The sequence below is a fragment of the Zootoca vivipara genome, chromosome 4 (assembly GCF_963506605.1).
Source record: "Zootoca vivipara chromosome 4, rZooViv1.1, whole genome shotgun sequence".
Taxonomy (NCBI): Eukaryota; Metazoa; Chordata; class Lepidosauria; order Squamata; family Lacertidae; genus Zootoca; species Zootoca vivipara.
Genome location: NC_083279.1, coordinates 11,496,413 through 11,516,339, shown reverse-complemented (window position 1 = coordinate 11,516,339; position 19,927 = coordinate 11,496,413). Strand labels below are relative to the sequence as shown.

The window sequence follows — 19,927 nt, the reverse complement described above, 5'->3', positions numbered from 1 at the left end:
TGTGCTTGCACACTTCTTCAGATACACTTAAGTGTATCTCAAGTGTGCATGCACACGAAAGCTCATACCAAAATAAAAACTTACTTGGTCTTTAAGGTGCTACTGAAGGAATTTTTTTCCCTCTTTTGCTGGAGGCTAGATGGGCAGCATCTGTCACCTTTCCTCCAGCGATAACAGCACTATCTGAAGGAGTGTGCATGCATACGAAAGCTCACACCAATGACAAACTTAGTTGGTCTCTAAGGTGCTGCTGGAAGGATTTTTTTTATTTTGTTAGTGCTATCAAATATGCCCACGTGGCAACGCTGCCAATGTTTGCTTTACAAGTTAAGGTCCATTGACTTCAACGGGAGTTACTGTACTTCCAAGTTATGGCAGCTAAGGCAGCTGCAAGGTTTTGCATTCTTCTTCTTCTTCTTCTTCTTCTTCTTCTTCTTCTTCTTCTTCTTCTTCTTCTTCTTCTTCTTCTTCTTCTTCTTCTTCTTCTTCTTCTTCTTCTTCTTCTTCTTCTTCTTCTTCTTCTTCTTCTTCTTCTTCTTCTTCTTCTTCTTCTTCTTCTTCTTCTTCTTCTTCTTCTTCTTCTTCTTCTTCTTCTTCTTCTTCTTCTTCTTCTTCTTCTTCTTCTTCTTCTTCTTCTTCTTCTTCTTCTTCTTCTTCTTCTTCTTCTTCTTCTTCTTGCCAATCAGTTCAGCAGTTTGAATCCCTGCAACGGGGTGAGCTCCCGTTGTTCAGTCCCAGCTCCTGTCCACCTAGCAGTTCAAAAGCACATCGAAGTGCAACTAGATAAATAGGTACCGCCCCGGCGGGAAGGTAAATGGCGTTTCCGTGCACTGCTCTGGTTTTGCCAGAAGCGGCTTAGTCATGCTGGCCACATCACCCGGAAGCTGTCTGCGGACAAACACCGGCTCCCATGGCCTCTAGAGCAAGATGAGCGCCGCAACCCCAGAGTCGTCCACGACTGGACCTAACGTTCAGGGGTACCTTTACCTTTAGGTTACAATGCAAGTATCTTTGAGGAGGGCATTGCAGTGGGTTGCTGTTACCCAAAAGGTACCCTCTGTAGTAACTCACCCACCTCACTTCATTGGGTGGGGGAACCTGCAGAACATCACAAGCTCTTAAGGGCCAAGCTTGAGCGGTATTTATGGGAGAAGGCAGTCCTTTGAGATAACCTGGCCCAAAATTATTTAGGACTTTGAAGGTTAATGCCAGCACTTTGAATTGGACACAGAAATGGACTGGAAGTCATTGCAGACAACAAAAATGTGCTGACGTGATCCTATTTGCAAAGTCCTCCTCTGAACCAGCTGAAGGTCCTGGGTTGCTTTCAAACGGTGGCACATTGCAATCATCAAAACACATTGGCTGAGGGTGGAGATCATTTCAAGTAGGAAAGTAGTGCTTTCAAGTAGTAGTCATCAAAGTTCTCTGCATTGTGTTTTTTTTAAGGGCCATAATTAATGAATGATTCATCTATACAAGCTAACATAGTGAGGAAACATGCCTTTGAGGGATTCAGCTGATTTACTCCTCAGTGGTTTAGCATTAAAAAAAAAAGTGGGACAAAGGAATACTACTCTATTTTGCATCTTTCCTTTCAGGAGCTAAACAGAGTTAGGGGTTTATAAGCCTTTAGCTCGATTCTTGTGTTATAATAGTATTGAATGTGTAGCCTATGCCATTTCAATTAGTCTGTTCTCTTTTGCATTTTTCTTTTTTTTACACAATATGGACATGCATACATTCCTCTTTGGTAAACATTTTCCATTGCGATTTCACTAGATTTTCAAGGCTATGGCAACCTTGGGCAAGCCATTTACTCAGGTAAACATTCCACACAGCTGGCATCTTGTTTAAATTCTCTTATCACATGCGGTATTTGCATGCTAGTGAATTCCGAGCCCTACGGGGATGCTGCTGGCCTGCCAACCCCACAGGCATATGGGCCAGCACAAGCGTTAAGACCATTTAAATGACATGACAGCCATGGTTCGGTGGTACAGCGCATGCCTTGCATGAAAAAGGTCTCCACTTCCATCCCTGGCAGGGCTGGGAAAGACTTCGGCCTGAAATTGAAGTCAGGGTCAACAATACTAGATGAATCAATGGACCAAGCTGGCCTAACGCAAGCTCCCTCTGTCGTATAGGCAAATGCTTCACCAACAGCCAGCATGACATGAAATTTGGCCTCAGAATACCATGATCATAGTTTCCTCATACTGAAAGCTTTGGGAAGAGAGTAATGGTAAATTCACATGACCCTTTTGGCACAACAGAATGTGGTTACGATGTTTTAGACTTGGATTCGATGTTCAAGGGGTTTGACAAAGCACCAACCTTCTAAACTAAAACCTCAGTAGTCAAAACAAAAAAATTCCTTCCAGTAGCACCTTAGAGACCAACTAAATTTGTCATAGGTATGAGCTTTCGTGTGCATGCACACTTCTTCAGATACCCAGTATTCGGGTTAAATTGCCATGGTGGCACTTTGCGATAAATAAGTGGGTTTGGGGTTGCAGTTTGGGCACTCAGTCTTTAAAAGGTTCGCCATCACTGCCCTAAATGGTTTTGGCCCTGTATACCTAAAGAAGCGTCTCCATCCCCATCATTTAGCCCACTGAGGTCCAGCTCCAAGGACCTTCTGGCGGTTCCCTCACTGCATGGTTATAGGGCACCAGGCAGAGGGTCATCTTGGCAGTGGCGCCCTCCCCATGGAACACCCTCCCGTCAGATGTCAAGGAAATAAACAACTATTTGAAGGCAGCCCTGTATAGAGGAGAGTTTTTAATGTTTGGCGTTTTATTGTGTTTGATGTTCTAATTTGCTGAAAGCTGCCCAGAGTGGTTGGGGCAACCCAGTCAGATGGGTGGCATATAAAAAATAAATTATCGTTGTTATTATCGTCATTATGAAGAATAGTAGTAAAGCATGGGAGTTTCCTGCCAGATTGCTAAGTGACAAAACCGATGTCAGCTGTTGCACTTTTCTAACTTTTGAATACACAGCTCCAAGTCTAGCTCAGAAAAAGCCCCACTGGGTATGTGTCCTACATTTAACGCAGTCTTACATTTTAATATTGTTCACATAATTTCACATGTTCATAAGAGTTAAAATACTTTTATGCAACAAGAAAGACAAAGTAAATAAATTTGAGAGCACTGTTATTCTTCAAAAGAAATCTGAAATAAGCTATTAGAAATGGCAAATATTTGGCATGAGGGCACTCTCAGGTTCCTATACTGTATTCTTGAGTTCAGGGAAGTCTTTGGTTGTCTACAAAGCACTATTTCTGTAGAGCAATGGGAGACAGATTTCCTTAGCAGATCCTTACCATCCTCCTTACTGAGGATGAGATGATATGACAGTATTTTAAAACAAGCACGTGATCAAGCATAGACTTCTGGGACAAGAAGATGCAACTACAAAAAGCAGAAAATACTCCTGAACCAAAATCTGCTGCCTAAGTTGTAAAAACCTATAACCCTGTCAATACAATACATTAATAAATAATTAAAATGCAAAACAGCTGTACGTATTAAAATGCATTATTTTATAAAAATTACTCCAATTCAATTATTATATTTTTAGAAAATATTAAAGCTTCAATATTGCACTGGAATGTTGACTGAAAGGCGTTAGCTTTTACAGCCCATACTGTAAAATTGTACTCCATTGTCTTTCATGATATTATTAATAGTTGACATTCCATGAATACAATCCCATTTTGCTGCTTGAGTACAATTTTCCATTCATCTTGAGGTAGAACATTTTCCTTCATTTTTCTTCTTTACAACTTTGCCACAGACCAAATCATACAGATTCTTCAGCAACAGGAAAAGGCTCCAAAGCTTTCTCCGCATTCTTCCAGTTGTGGAAGTTCTCCCGATACCATTCAACTAGCACGAGAAAAGGAAGATTTCAAAGCATGAATATGTAATAAGTAATCTTACAGGGCTATTCCATGCAGGCTCAAACACACACAAAATCATTAAGGCCAGAGGGTGACAGATTACAGGGTACTAGTTACTAGTTACAACCACGACAGTGTATTTTTCAGTTTGAAGAAGGTTTCTATCCCATGGTTTTTTTGGCAGCACATTTCAAGGATTCAGGAACCGAAAGGCACAAATAAAAAGTTTTGGTTCATGATGATTTAAATGTTCTTAACAGCAGAGTAACAATGCCAGACATTTAGGATTAAGCAGGGCATTTGATAGCCCCAAAAGGAAGTCAATTTCATCTCACAGCTTATGTAGACTTGTTTCTCTGGTTGAAACCAGAGAGAGGTACAGTGGTGCCTCGCTAGACGAATGCCCTGCTAGACGAAAATTTTGCTTAACGAAAGGATTTTCTGATCGAAGGTTGCCTCGCTATACGACGAGGTTTTCTATGTCCACTGCTTCGTCTTGCGAGCGTGGCCATAAAAACCTCCGATCAGAAAATCAGGGCATTCATCTAGCGAAAGGGGAAGCCTTCTCGGGGAAGGTTGGTGTCCCCTGCTTGCCTTCGCCGAGAAAGCTGGGCACCTTCTCGGGTAGGAAAATGAGAGTACCCCTAAACATTTTTTAAGGGGAAAAAAGCACTAGTGGAAACTACAGAAGTGAAATTCTACCAAGCACATACCACGTCCAAATGAAAATGATGTATGTGAAAAGTGCTTATGTGGTCTAGTCCAGGGGTCCCCAAACTAAGGCCCGGGGCCCGGATGCGGCCCAATCGCCTTCTAAATTCGGCCCGCAGACGGTCCGGGAATCAGCATGTTTTTACATGAGTAGAATGTGTCCTTTTATTTAAAATGCATCTCTGGGTTATTTGTGGGGCAAAGGAATTTGTTCATTATTATTTTTTCAAAATATAGTCCGGCCCCCCACAAGGTCTGAGGGACAGTGGACCGGCCCCCTGCTGAAAAAGTTTGCTGACCCCTGGCTTAAGCTATATGCAACGTGCAATGGAGACCTGGTGAAACAATTCACCAAATAATACAGATGCCTGGGCGTAGATAATTTATATTCTTATATATCTTACTGCTTCCCACCCAATACAGTGCTTACTTTCAAGCTCACAGAAGCAAAATTTATTTCCTCTCTTACCATTACAGTCATACCTCAGAAGTCAAACGGAATCTGTTCCGGAAGTCCGTTCAACTTCCAAAATGTTCTGAAACCAAAGTGCGGCTTTTGATTGGCTGCAGGAAGCTGCTGCAGCCAATCGGAAGCCACAGAAGCCCCGTCTGACGTTTGGCTTCCAAAAAGAGCGTTCAAAAAACAAAAACACTCACTTCTGGGTTTCGATCGCTCAAGAGGCAATTTGTTCGGGTGCCAAGGTGTTTGGGATCCAAGGTACGAGTGTATACACAAACAAAAATACAATGGGAGGTTCAAAGCCTTTACTTTAAAAATTCTACCTTTAGCTAATTCAGTAAACAGCTTACTCTCCAAAGTAACCTATAAAAAACAGCTTTTTTGAAAACAATGCTGCCCTGTTTTCCTTTCACCCTCATTCCAGATTTAGTATCAATGCAACATACTGGTTTTCTTTATTCCTTCATTCCAAGGCACTTTAGGCCTCCAGCCCAAGCTGTGCATTTTTCCAGAGTTCATTGGATATCCCAAGTCATTCGTAGGCCTTTAAATAAATGAGAAGAGTGTTATGCCAATGGAAAGCTCAAAGTTTCATATAGCATGTGTATTAATTACCTTCAAAGGACATTTAGAAGTTCAGCACTTTATTCCTTTGGATTAATCTTTAGGCTGCCCTTCCTTCTCCTGTTAAACACGCATGATTTACACAGAATAGTCTATATTCACAAATATTATGCACATGCAAGGCACCCAAATAATTTCCTATCTCTGACTTGATTACTGCAATCACAGAACTGAGTGTGAGTAATCATAGCAAAGATCAGTCACGTGGGGCAGAAAAATATACTACCACTAACCTCAAACATGGGAAATTTATTTGGAATATTATGGATGAATACCAATGAATTTGAGCAGTTGTAATTGCATTTTCAGATGACTGTCCTTAGCAGGTGCATAGATATATGCATATACATTCTGATTATGAACACCTTTAGTTTAGTTTTAATTTATATAACCCATCACAATTCCAGTCACTAAATGGGGCATGTGAAAATTAAAACCATGTGGAACACATAACACAAACATGCCAAATCAGATCCCAATAAAATTATATATATACATATATATTAAAAAAAAAAACAAATTAGAAATGAGTATTACGATAAGCCTTAAGCCTTAACACCAACAGCATTTTTCAGGAAACGTAATCAAAACGTTGAAATGGAGTTTTGAAAGCCCTTGCATATTCAAAACTACATTTCAAAGTTCACTACATTTCTGTCCCACTCTTTGTCCAAGGAGCTCTCATTGTATCCTAACAACTCTAGGAGGTTGCTTAGACCAGGGGTCAGCAAACTTATTCAGCAGGGGGCCAGTCAACTGTCCCTCAGACCTTGTGGGGGGCCAGACTATATTTTGAAAAAATAATAATGAACGAATTCCTATGCCCCACAAATAACCCAGAGATGCATTTTAAATAAAAGCACACATTCTACTCATGTAAAAACACGTTGATTCCCAGACCGTCCATGGGCCAGATTTAGAAGGCGATTGGGTTGGATCCGGCCCTTAGTTTGCCTACCCATGGCTTAGGCTGACAGAGTCGTTAGCTTCGTTTTTGATAAATGATTCAACCTCAAGTATTCTTGATTCAAGACTAATATTTTACCCATTACACCATACTGGCGACTTCTAATCTCTCATAAAAGAAAACCACTCTTTCTACAACCCTAAATCCTTTAAGCGAGACCACGAATCACATAGATGCAGATGAAACATTTTGTTGGTACACGCAAAGAAAATGAGATAGATAAGAACAAGTCACATTTAGGACAATTTCAGTAGCTGCATCTGGCAATAAACAACATTCATCATACTCAGAGCAGACCTACTGAAATCAGTTAACTTAGGTCCATTGATGCAATTATTCTGCACGAATTCGGATATAGGGATTACTGTGTTAGTTTTTCTTATTATATATAACATTTCTGTCCTGATTTCAAAAGTTCCTTTCACACTGAAGTACCTGTTTCGTTCTGGAGTGGCGGCTTTTTGATCAATATAATAATAATAATAATAATAATAATAATAATAATTTATTATTCATACCCTGCCCATCTGGCCGGGTTCCCCCAGCCACTCTGGGCGGCTTCCAACAAAATATTAAAATACAGAAATCCATCAAACATTAAAAGCTTCCCTAAACAGGGCTGCCTTGAGATGCCTTCTAAAGGTCTGGTAATTGTTGTGGGAGGACATTCCACCGGGTGGGTGCCACTACCCAGAAGGCCCTCTGCCTGGTTCCCTGTAACTTGGCTTCTTGTAGCAAGGGAACCGCCAGAAGGCCCTTGGCGCTGGACCTCAGTGTCCGGGCAGAACGATGGGGGACATATACCATATAACATATACCACCGTGTTACACTAAATTGATTGATATACTACCATGTTACACTAAATTTTAAATGGCAGGAAAGGACTGCATGCTGGGATACCACCCCAAAATTTGTCACATGAAATTACAATGCCAGATTCCTGTGGTTTTCCAAGCTAAGAGTTGGGATACAGATTTTATCTGTAAAGCAATTAATGCTAAATTCAACCAGATTTCCATCATGTGAAAGATCAAATACAATGCAGAAAATAACAGGAAATGCCAGGAAGACCAAAAAATTGCCGTGTGACCACAGACCCATTTGAATATCTCTTGTGATGTTTCTGGTTTTTCCAAGAAGCTTCATTATATGAAATCTTTAACTGAATTGCTTCAAGGGACTACACCAAAGGTCTGTTCTGGGTTTACTGCTCATGGTTTGTCTGAAGCAAGACAAACTGTGAACCTGAGTTCAGACATAATGCTAAGACAATCACTGCCCCCTTTCAAGCTCTGAGGCTTCGGAGTGTGTCTTGGTCTAAACCACTGAGCCTCTTGGGCTTGCCGATCAGAAGGTCGGTGGTTCAAATCCCCACGACAGGATGAGCTCCCGTTGCTCTGTCCCAGCTCCTGCCAACCTAGCAGTTCGAAAGCACACCAGTACTAGTAGATAAATAGGTATCGCTGTGGCAGGAAGGTAAACAGCGTTTCAGTGTGCTTTGGTTTCCATCACGGTGTCCCGTTGCGCCAGAAGCGGTTTAGTCATGCTGGCCACATGACCTAGAAAGCTGTCTGTGGACAAACACCGGCTCCCTCGGCCTGAAAACGAGATGAGAACCACAACCCCATAGTCGCCTTTGACTGACTTAACCATCCAGGGGTCCTTTACCTTTACTTTTTTTACCTTGGGAACCCAGGAACTCATCTTCCTATCCTGGAGCAGGAAAGGATTGTACAGCAAAGCTCCATGTTTGCCTCTCCATGCCACAGCCCAACCTACAAAGGGTGGGGGCGGGGGGCAGAGGAGCTCAAAATTTGGCTTTGCTATAACGTAAGCAAAACATTCTGTACCACTAAATAAGAGGACACATAATATTACACAAATTAAGATGAAATACTGTGGGTTATTTTACATGACAGGACAAAATATTTGAAACGAAATAATAAATACCATACCTGTCTTTAACAAAATCCATCCAATATTCTGTCTCTGCTTCTGAACTGGTATTTTTAATCTGTAAACCAGGAGGGTGGGTGGGGGGAGACCTATGTTAGCAGTGAGAGATTTAACATTTAACAAATGTTTTTATTTCTATTGCACTGTAAGCACAACTACTTCTAATGAACAATTTCCAAAAAAAATCCACCCTCTGTTTTGTTTAAAATGTAGATGATTCCCAAGTGCTGCTAGTTGTATCATTAAAACTAGAGACGTAAGTTGTGAAAAACACTCAGGTGGCCGTAAATAAATCTTACATTTAAGATGCTAAGGGCTAGCTAGTTGGCCCAAATCAAAGGTGTTTATCGTTTGGTGTATGTGACCAACATGGTTACTAAATATATTCTGAGCCATGCAATATTGACCATAATATAAGAGCGTGAAGCCATGCAGATAAGTGATGAAGGTTTGCCCTAGTAGTTTGTATGGAACAACCTTGCATCACTTAAAGAAAAGAAAGAGAAGAACTGGCGCGTTCTTATATAATTGGTGATACCCGAAAGTGTCAGGAAGGGAGACTGTAATGGAATTAATGGGTACATCCATAAACACAACATTTCAGTGATGAGCCCACCATAGGAAGTCTGCTGTAACTGGGCAAGCCACATTATTCCCTGTACTGAACTTGGGGGGGAAACTGGTTTGAGCAGAAAATGGATTGAGGGCTATCACATGAAAGGTGGAGCAAGCTTGTTCTCTCCTACTCTAGAGGGCAACACCTGAACCAATGGCTTCAAGTTACGAGGAGATTCTGGCAAAACATCAGGAAGAACTTTCTGACGTTAAGAGCTCTTCGACAGCGGAACGGGGTTCCACTGACGTTAAGAGCTCTTCTCATGGAAAGGGGTTGATCCTTCTTCCTGGGAGGTTTTAAAGCAGAGGTTGGATGACCATCTGCCACAGATTATTTAGTTGAGATTCCTGCATTGCAGGAAGCTGCTTTAGATGACTCTCAGGAACCCTCCCAACTCTACAATTCTACAATTCTACCCTATCGACCTTCCTCTATGAAAGCCTAACTGATTTCTCTAGCATCAATAATGAAGCCACTTTTCTTGTCATTGAAGTTTTCCAAGTGTTGTGGGAGGGGATTATTGGTTTGTTTTTGTTTTTATTACGTATTTTGTGTTCTCATTTTGTATTTTATGTCATGAAACACTATGGGATCTTTGGATGAAGGACAGCATACAAATTTAATAACAGCAGCAGCAGCAGCAGCAGCAACAACAGTTATAGGCAAACAGAGGTTAAGTCAAATGTTTAAACGTATAGCCATGCGAGTGCTAGGAAATAACAAAACCAAAGGCAGAGAGCCTGCCTGAAATATGATGGAAATGAATTTGTCAACACAGGATCAAAGGCAGAGCAAACAGACCTCACTGGTTAGTAAAATAAAACTCTGCACATGCTCCCATTTCCAAATGTATCTGCACACACATCTCTTACAGAATCATTTACTGAAATGCATCAATTGAGTTCATTTGTCCTATTCAGCATTTATTGCTACTTAGCCACCAATTTCCAACACTGTTTATTACTCACTAGATGGATTAATTCCTTTGCAAGTTGTGCAATCGACATCTCAAAGCTGGTCCCAATGTTGTAGATTTCCCCTGGTTGTCCCTTCTTCATAACGGTAAGAAATGCTTCGGCTACGTCACTGGCATAAAGAAAATTTCTTCTCTGAAGTCCTGAGCCATGAATACAGCTACAAGCAAGGAAGACAGTGCATACATTTAGCATTACTTTTCAAACGCTATTCTAATATTCCAGCCAGGTGTGCAAAATTAAAAACTGCTTACAAAGGGCAAAGTATGTGATAACAAAACACAACCTCCATTCATGCTAATTCTTCACAGTGGCAATAAACCTGATGGCACACACAGCAAGTTACAAAGAATTATGGTAAAGTGGCTGTTGCACTGCACCCTGTGTCAGACTTTGCACTACAGAGTGTGTCCTAGTAGTGTTAAAACATATAAAGGTAAAGGGACCCCTGACCATTAGGTCCAGTCGTGACCGACTCTGGGGTTGTGCGCTCATCTCGCATTATTGGCCAAGGGAGCCGGCGAATATCGCTTCTAGGTCATGTGGCCAGCATGACAAAGCCACTTCTGGCAAAGCAGAGCAGCACACGGGAACGCCGTTTACCTTCCCGCTGTAGCGGTTCCTATTTATCTACTTGGATTTTGACATGCTTTCGAACTGCTAGGTTGGCAGGAGCTGGGACCAAGCAACGGGAGCTCACCCCGTCACAGGGATTTGAACCGCCGACCTTCTCATCAGCAAGCCCTAGGCTCAGTGGTTTAACCCACAGCGCCACCTGGGTCCCTGTTAAAACATATAATTAGGTGCAAATCCATGTCAATAAGAAAGGCTAAGTAAGAGACCAAGAAAACAAATCTTCTTTACCCCAGCATTATACATTCTCTTCAGCCAAGCTTTTAAATTAGCGAAAAGCATGAAACAGTGACTCTGATATGTCCAGCTCTACATCTATGACCTCTTGTGGTGGGACAGAGTATTAAGAAACCATATACCTATTGTTGATTGAAAGCAGTTGTGCATGCAGGTTTTGTTCCAGGGCAGTGCGGTCTCAAAATGTGACCCATTTTACTGTCCGGACTGGTTTTTAGCACGGGGTGTTCAATTTCAAGGGTATGTCACTGACTTAGCTTCCCATACACTTTTAGCAGAAGGGGGGTGGGGGAGAGAGACAGAATATGAACGTGATACATACCATTTTCTGTTCTGCTGCAAGCGAGAAATGAACTTTGGAATAACCTAAGAAACATTTAAACATAGGCAATTATTAATCCAGGCTACTTAAAGAGAATGATAAACCTTTCAGCTTTTTTGAAATATTTATGTGAGAACATATTTAATTCTAGCAACGGACAGTAATAAAAACCACCAATCACTTGTAGCAGTGCCTTCTTTTTTCTTTTTTTAAAGGGAAGGGGCTGAAACCACACCTTGCTCCATCTCCTAAACAGCCAATTAAAAGCCAAAAAAGATTTCAATTATGGGTTCTGCACACACAATTTTGGCTCCTGGATCAGAGAGGTTAACTGAAAGGGTAGCACACAGCTGTGTGCATGGTTCCTCACCCAGCTGAGATTTACTATTTGCATGGAAGCCTATTTTCACATGCTAGAATCCCTAGCTAGATGAATGGACAACTCTTTAATATTTGACAGCATGCACGTTAATAAGCAGTAATTCTACAGAACAGCAACCACGTAATAAATGCTTGGCAAAGTACTGTGACTTGTTAATTGAGAGCTCATAAAGGGTTTGTTTGATAAAAGAAGTGCCTTCATCTCACTTACTTTTTCTGGAAACTGATGGGGTCCATAAACATTGCTGCTCCGCGTGATAACCACTGGAAACTTTAAAGGATACACTATGAGTGTGCCAGCGCAAATTCAAGGAGAACAGCCATAAAAAAACTTGCAGTGGCTTAGATCAGGCATCCCCAAACTGCGGACCTCCCGATGTTTTGGCCTACAACTCCCATGACCCCTAGCTAACAAGACCAGTGGTTGGGGAAGATGGGAATTGTAGTCCAAAACATCTGGAGGGCCGAAGTTTGGGGATGTCTGGTTTAGATCCTAACTAAGGTTCCACTGGTGGGGGGCATCTCCCCTTCTTCCCACCACCCAGCTGATTTTCCCCTGTGAAATCTGCTCTAGGCTATTGGTATATCCTTCCAAGCAGCATGAGAAACATCATGTGAGGGGAGAGACTTCATCAGGCAAGGCCTTCTTCCATTTGCCTTGCCCCACCCTCCAGTCTCTGCTTCTCAATTTGTATTGTATTATTTTATGCACTGTGATTTGCCATTGTTTTATTGATTATAGTTTAGAAATTATTATAATTGTTAAGAGTGGATTTCTGTTTTATTTTTTAATATGCTGATATTTAAAATTATTCTATACTATTCTAATAGATTGTTGAATATTTCTTTATTTGATATAAGTTGCTTATTTTAAAGTTATGTTTTATTATCACATTTTTGAATTGGATTATGGTAGATCGTTATAAGGTGTACATTCTTTGTTTCTTCAGCTTGTAAACCACCTTGGGTATTGTAAAATAGAAATACGGTATACAAATTAAAAGTGAAGTGAAGTGAAATGAAAAAAATCATGTTCTAGCCTCACAGCTCCCTCTGCAAATGAAGCAAGGCCTTCTGTAAAGATACAAACCAATGCATTCTTCCACAAACAGAAGAAGCATGTTATACAATGGCAAGCCTGGGCTTATCACCTATATATCATGCCACGTGGCCACCAAGCCCAGCAAGAGTAATCAGTGGTGTTTTATTTTAAAATATTCCTTGCTTCCAATATGGAGCAGCAAAAAGGGGACTCTGGGACGTGCTTCACTTCTCTTAAAGGCTGGGCTTTGGAGTCAGAGGCTAAACAGATGTTCTCCAAAGAGGGAAAAGCCAGCCGTTATCAGGAAATTGATACCTGTGGTGCAGCATTTCACAGAAAACCGTAAACTAGCATAGCAAGTTTAGCAGGTTACATATCAAGTTTTTAAATGTTTATTTTTCATTGTAAGCAAGCCCACAGCAAAGATTTTACTACCATATTTTATACTGGAAATCTACTACGTATTTTAAAACTCACTAGTACCAGCATAGCAGGGGAAGCCAATATTGTGTCCTCCAGTCCTATAGCTCCCATCAGCCCTAGCCAGCATGGCCAATGGTGAGGAATGATGTGAGCTGTAGCCCCATCATATCTGGAGGACACAACACTGGCTAGCCCACTGACTTAGTTGCAGGGAACTAGGCAGAGGGCCTTCTCGGTGGTGGCACCCGCCCTGTGGAACGCCCTCCCAACAGATGTCAAAAAGGTAGACAACTACCAGACTTTTAGAAGACATCTGAAGGCAGCTCTGTTCAGGGAGGCTTTTAATGTTTAATAGATTACTGTGTTCTATTTTTCTGTTGGAAGCCGCCCAGAGTGGCTGGGGACACCCAGCCAGATGGGCGGGGTATAAATAATAAATTATTATTATTAATATGACTAAATGTATATAATTTGTGGTGGTAACTTCTTTAACCTCACTGTAGGTTCTTGTGCATTTCTTCTGTGTCCAAAACACCTTTGGGCATATTGACCAAGTTCAGAAATCCAAATAATTAATAACAGTACCTAAAATATCAAGTTTCATTTCTGCTTACCTGGTATCTTTCCCAATAGGACTGGACAATGCATTCAGCCGCCGCCTTAGAAGCTGCATAAGGATTTGACGGTTTTTTAGATGAGGATTCATCAAATTCCTAGAACAATTTTTTTACATGCCAGACATTCAAAGTCTTAAAAAGAATTTATATTGATTTACAAGCCAGCTTAAAATGACTCTAGTTAATGGCCCGATTCTCACATAACGCTAAACTATGGCTTATTTAACGAACCTCAAATTAAGCATGAGCTGTCTGATATAGCAGGAAAGAACAGCTTGTTCCTCCACAGTTTGGGATTTTTTTGATTGCCTTGTGTCTTTGTAGCTTAGTGAACATCTACACATTAAGAGCAAGTCATAGGTTAAAACAAAGCAGGGTTCGTAAGCCAACAACAAATCACAACTTTATATTCTGGTTTCTTGATAATAAATAAACCAGTGTTATGTCATTTGCCAGTGTTGTCAGGAAACAATAATTCTATAATATTCTTAAATAGTCTACAAACTATACTACTGATAAGATTGAAACTAGAAACATTAAGTTACTAATGTAGCAATAATTCATAGAAACATTGTTCAGTTTGGCTAACGGTTGCACAATAGTAAATTGTACATTTATATCATAGCTGCCAAGTTTTCCCTTTTCTCGCGAGGAAGCCTATTCAGCATGAGGGAAAATCCCTTTAAAAAAGGGATAACTTGGCAGCTATGTTTATATACCAACAGTAATGTTTAAGATAGTTGTGGAATTGCAAGCCAATTGTTACTTTAGACACCTTTCCTGTTTTTGTTTTAACACAAATAAGCAGTGCAAGCTTGCCAAAAACATGCAATAAATTTAAAAAAACACCAACACCACTTTGGAATAAACACAAAATGCTGTTTTTCTCATTGCTAATAAATTTAAAATTTTAAAAATAGTCTAGTAGCACCTTAGAGACCAACCAAGTTTGTTCTAGGTATGAGCTTTCATGTGCATGAAGAGTATCTGAAGAAGTGTGCATGCACATGAAAGCTCATACCTGGAACAAACTTAGTTGGTCTCTAAGGTGCTACTAGACTATTATTAAAAAAAATAAATTAATTTTTTAATTTATTTAATTTTATTTATTTTGACTGTCAGACCAACAAGGCTACCTACCTGAATCTTTCTCATTGCTAGTTATCTAACATTATACCCAAATAATACTTCTGCTCTCTAATTAGCAGTAGTACCAAGAAAAATATACCCCCAGATAAGGATAAAATCCTAACCCACTTACCTAGAAGTAAGCCCTGCTGAATTCAATAGGACTTACTTCCGAGTAGATGTTGGTTAGGATTGTGTTGTAAGATACCCCAGAGGGCCTGGATCCTTTTCCTAGCAGATGCAGCTGAAATCATGGAAAAAGAGAGAGTGATCCTGTCTACCTATATAGTATAAGGAAACCATCCTGCCCACTGTTCTCCTAAATTCAACTCTGACTACCTTTACCAGGAATTAACATTTTACTCTTGCTCTGTGACAATTACTTTAAAAAAAAAGTATTTACTTGCACAGCAATCCTAAAATACCAAAGTACTAACAAAAACTCTTGCCTCCTTTAAAGACAGCAGAATCAAAAATGCTTTAGGTCAAATTTGTACCAGCACATTCCTTCTGTGTAAGATTATCTTTATCTTTTGGTTATTTTCAAGTGGTCGAATACTGGTGTAAATGTAAAACAATATGCTTACTAAGCTGGAAACAAGAGAGGCTCAGTTCCTAATGTTTGTCTATTTTTATTGGTTGGTCATGGGAAGTAAAGTGGTACTAGTTAAACAAAGCTAACAGTCTCCACTTACTGGTCGTTACAAGATCATGCCCTGCTTAACTCACCCAAGAGACAAAAATGAAGGTAAGAGATGTAAGAAACTCATTTAATTCAAGCTCACCGTGTTGCAGCTTCCCCCATAAACTTCATCAGTACTGACATATATGAACTTCTCCACGTTAGCCTCATAAGCAGCACCAACCAGAATGCAAGTTCCATAAACGTTGACATAGTTGAATTCAAACTTACGCCAAAAAGAAAGATCTGAGTTTTGAGACAAAAGAATAAAGAGAAATGTACGTCCAGCTTGGTACCAAAAAAAAGCCTGAAGGTCATGATCTCTCAGGGACCTTCAGACCTACAACATAAACTCAAGTAAAAGAAAAAAATGTGTCCTTATGCAGTACAACAAAATACTCTTAAGAGAGCAATCCTACACACAAAAAGCTGGTATAAAGCAAGCCAGTGTAAATTAAGTTATGATAAAGTTCCAGCAGACCCAAACTCCACTCTGCATTGGAGCTACTGCAGGCTGATCCCCACTGGGCCTAATAATAATAACAATAATAATTTTCTTATTTATACCCCGCCCATCTGGCTGGGTTTCCCCAGCCACTCTGAGCAGCTCCTATTAAAAACATTAATCAGGTCCATGGGCCATATGTTCTGTGCCAGTTATTTACAGCAGCAGCATAGTTAACACCTGACGTCAAAAGTTTAATCAATGGTGAATCAAGGGGCACAATGGCAAAACAGTAAAACGTCGCAATTTATGCATTGTCACCAGGAGGTACAGCAGGATAGATGTCCAGCTATTTTAGCAGTGCCAACATAAGAAGTATCCTCTACCCCTCACACAAAAACTGGAAGCTACTACTACTACTAGATTATTGTAGTGACATGCAATGCTCACCTACATGTGTTTGAGCTGCAAAATGTAGCACTATATCAAATTTCTCAGCCTCAAATAATTCTTTTACAAAATTGGGTTCACAGATATCCCCCTATAAAAGATGAAAAGTATAAAATTAGTAGTCAACATCAGCTTTGGTTATGTATACCCAAAACTCTTCAACTACACCAAATTTTACACCTGTTGCAGAAAGTTTAATACTTCCGCTTCACAAAGCTCTGCGGAGGGATGCTTCAGTCAGTTCTAACTTCAGTGAACACAGTGAAATACTCAGTAACAAAGAAAAGAAAAAGCTACCAGTTCCAAGTCAGTTAACAAGACTTACGCTCATATAAGTCTGCACAGGTATGCAGCCTTTATATTGTAGGTGGTTTTTAAAATAAAAATGAATTACCAAAAAAAAAAAGGTCTAGTTTACCTGGATAAACCTGTAGTTCTGGCTCTCAGAAACTCTCTCAAGATTTTTTAAGCTTGCACAATAGTCCAGCTTAACAGCAAAAAAAAGAAAACAACAGAGAATTTTTATTTCTAGAGTCAAGCCTCTGCTCCTCCATTTTGTCTCATCGCATTCTCTTCCAACCCACCTTCTCTGTATCTTGGAACTCATACAAATCAACCCTTTTAATTAAACTCGGGTGTGTCTTAGTATGAACTAAATGAAAATCATCACATCCACATTTCAATTAGCAAAATAATGTCAAGAAAATGAATTCTTAAGAGAGAGAAAAAGTATAATGAAAGCAAATACGTGTTTAATGACAACTCCTTGGTCTGCAGAGTTAATACCTGAAGGAGATATAGAGACTGTATTTTCATTATAAACACTTCCAAGGAAGAGTTTAAATTTTTATTTACATGGATAAATGTGCAAGACACACAGAACTGGTCAACGAGAAGACCAAAAGCCAGGATTACAAAAAGAAACAGTGTGCAAGTCAGCAACAGCAAGCTGTGAAGGTTAAGGTTTTTTTTCTTCATTAATGACAATGAACTGAACTTCATCTTTTAGAATCTGTTACCGGGTATAATATGTACCATATGAAGAAACCTTAAGTGGTATCTCTAATCTATACTCTGAGTGATCCTTAAACTTATATAAGAACAAGGAGGTGTATTGAGGAGGTTTGAATGAATATTTTTATTATATTATAGCAACAAAGCAACTGCTGAACAGGGTTTGGATCTGGTGTAACCTAAGGCCACCTTAATTTACACTAGCTCACTTTACAACAGCTTCTTCTGCATGGCATTTCTCCCTTAAAGCATGAATATCTGGATTAAAATGGCATAGCTGCAAACATTCAAATCTCATTTACTGTTGTTTATCTCCAGAGCTAAGTAAATAGAGTATTTTGTAAGACACTGGCCTTCCGGATCAAAATTCACCATGGCAGCACATGCTTATGAGTTCCATGGTAATGGCTTACTTTAAAATCAAGACCTGAAATCTTGCATGCAGTCACCGATTGCCTGTCAAGTTAAGTATATGTTGGTTTGCTAATTTATGTTTATTTAAGCAAAAGAGTCTTACCTTATCAAGATTAATAATCATATAGTTTGGATGCTTCTCTACGAGGGAAACCACTACATGAGATGCACTGCAGGTTTTCAAGAAAAAACAAAAGATCAACATATTTCAAATTTAAACTGCATTGATTTCAGATGCATTTCCAAAACACGTACGCCAGTCCCATGCTGCTCCCTTGTTTCTGCTGCTATGGTCAGATTGCTTTTTCTGTCACTTAAGACTGGCACACCACAAAAGAGCCTTGTGGTAATGTCTCATGAACTGTCTCTCAAGTAATCAGCCTGAACAGAGATGCAAATCTCAGTGGAAAATATATTCAATTGCGGAGCTCTTAGGATATTTGTTTGTAAACTTTTTTCTAGATAGAGTAAGGAAAATCGTATCCAAAATATTGTTTTCTTTAAGAAGCAACTGTGGTTTTTTAAAGAAACAAAAACATAAAAAGCTTCTAGCAAATAAGCAGCTTACCTACCCACCTCCAAATAGTTTGAACTTTCTGCCCCTTTATTAGGGGCTTCAAGAAATAAGTGACACCCTTTCCAGTCACACATATTAGGATTTCTATATTTTTACAACCAGGGAAAACATGACGTTGGCCTCATGAATGAATGTAAATGGAGAAGAAGCATAAGACACCTTTCTCTCTTTTCAAACCCGTATTTTCTGAGAAGGAAAGCTTAAGGCCTTTAATCCCTTGCCCCAAATTCACCCCATCCCAAACTTGTAAGCAGACACAAGCACAATCACGTATGGTAGGTAAAGAACGACTGTGCAGCTCACCAGGTAGAGGAATTATACTAAAATCTATTGCTTTCTTCTCTCTCTTTTTTAAGTAGCAAACGCAAGCAAGGTTTGTTTCGTTTCATTTTGTAAAGAACTTAAATGGAGAAGAAGCATAAGACTCCTTTCTCTCTTTCCAAGCCCATATTTTCTAAGATGGAAAGCTTAGTAGGTAAAGAACTACCCTGCAGCTCACCAGGTAGAGGAGTTCTACTAAAACCTATTGCTTTCCTTTTTTGCAAGCTTTTTGTTTAAAAAAAGGAAGTTGTACTCCGGTAATTTATGCAATCTAAATTTCGCAAGGCTTCTTCTTGAAAAGCACGCTGGCAGAGAAAGCAGGCCAAAAGTTTTTGTTTTTTTAAACACACACACACAACCCTAGTAATCTTTACTCAGGAGTAAGCCCACCCCATCATATTCAATGCGCTTTTTGCTCCTTGCGCGAGGGCTTTTAGGAAGCCTGAAAGCCTCCCCCCCCCCAAATCCCAACCCAACCCAGGCGGGAATTTACATGAAGCCCGCGCCGCCGGTCACCAAAATCCTCTTGGCGAAGCCCGGGGGGACCGGGGAAGCCTCGGACGCGGACAACCCCCCAGACATTCTCCCAACAGCTGGAGAGCCTTTTCTTCCACCCTCTCTCTCTCCTCCTCCCCGTCGACGCGTCACTTCCACCACGGCTGTATACGTCACTTCCGCCTGCCACTGCCACCCAGAGCGACCTTTGCACGTGCGCTTCTCTCGGCGTTCTGCAAACGTAACGCAGGAGGGGGGGTTCGCGGGCATGCGCACTCGGGCGCTCCTCTCTTTCCAAAACTGGAAGTGATAAAATTAAGTTGTTTCCCACCCCCACAAAGTATTCATTTTTAAAAAAATGTGGCAGCGATAGCGATGGGTTTTTTTCTCATGTCGTCCACCGCCTTGAGCGCAGCTGGCACTGTGCAAAGGCGGCATGCGTTCCTCTTCAACCAGACTTTTGAATATCCTACAGCCTTTTTAAATGTTATCAGTGGGAAAGGGGGGGAGAGAGTTTTAGTTTTGTT

At 40.4% G+C, this 19,927-nt stretch overlaps 1 protein-coding gene across 4 annotated transcripts; it reads right to left on the bottom strand.

Moving 5' to 3' along the window:
- Window positions 1-614: 614 nt before the first annotated feature.
- TGDS (TDP-glucose 4,6-dehydratase) lies at window positions 615-19,535 on the bottom strand. 4 transcript variants are annotated; one of them, XM_035116084.2, is made up of 12 exons: window positions 19,399-19,535; window positions 18,111-18,177; window positions 16,998-17,066; window positions 16,580-16,670; window positions 15,788-15,930; window positions 13,872-13,970; window positions 12,004-12,063; window positions 11,412-11,455; window positions 10,214-10,379; window positions 8,629-8,687; window positions 5,528-5,625; window positions 616-3,896 (listed from the first exon to the last, which is right to left on the bottom strand). In XM_035116084.2, exons 1-12 carry the CDS (start codon window positions 19,485-19,487, stop codon window positions 3,811-3,813), a joined length of 1,071 nt encoding a protein of 356 aa, XP_034971975.1. In that variant the 5' UTR covers window positions 19,488-19,535; the 3' UTR covers window positions 616-3,810. The 4 variants fall into 4 exon arrangements, 3 of the variants coding, with proteins under 3 accessions (XP_034971978.1, XP_034971975.1, XP_034971976.1); XM_035116087.2 differs by lacking the exon at window positions 16,998-17,066 and having other exon boundaries at window positions 615-3,896; XM_035116085.2 differs by lacking the exon at window positions 12,004-12,063.
- Window positions 19,536-19,927: the final 392 nt, after the last annotated feature.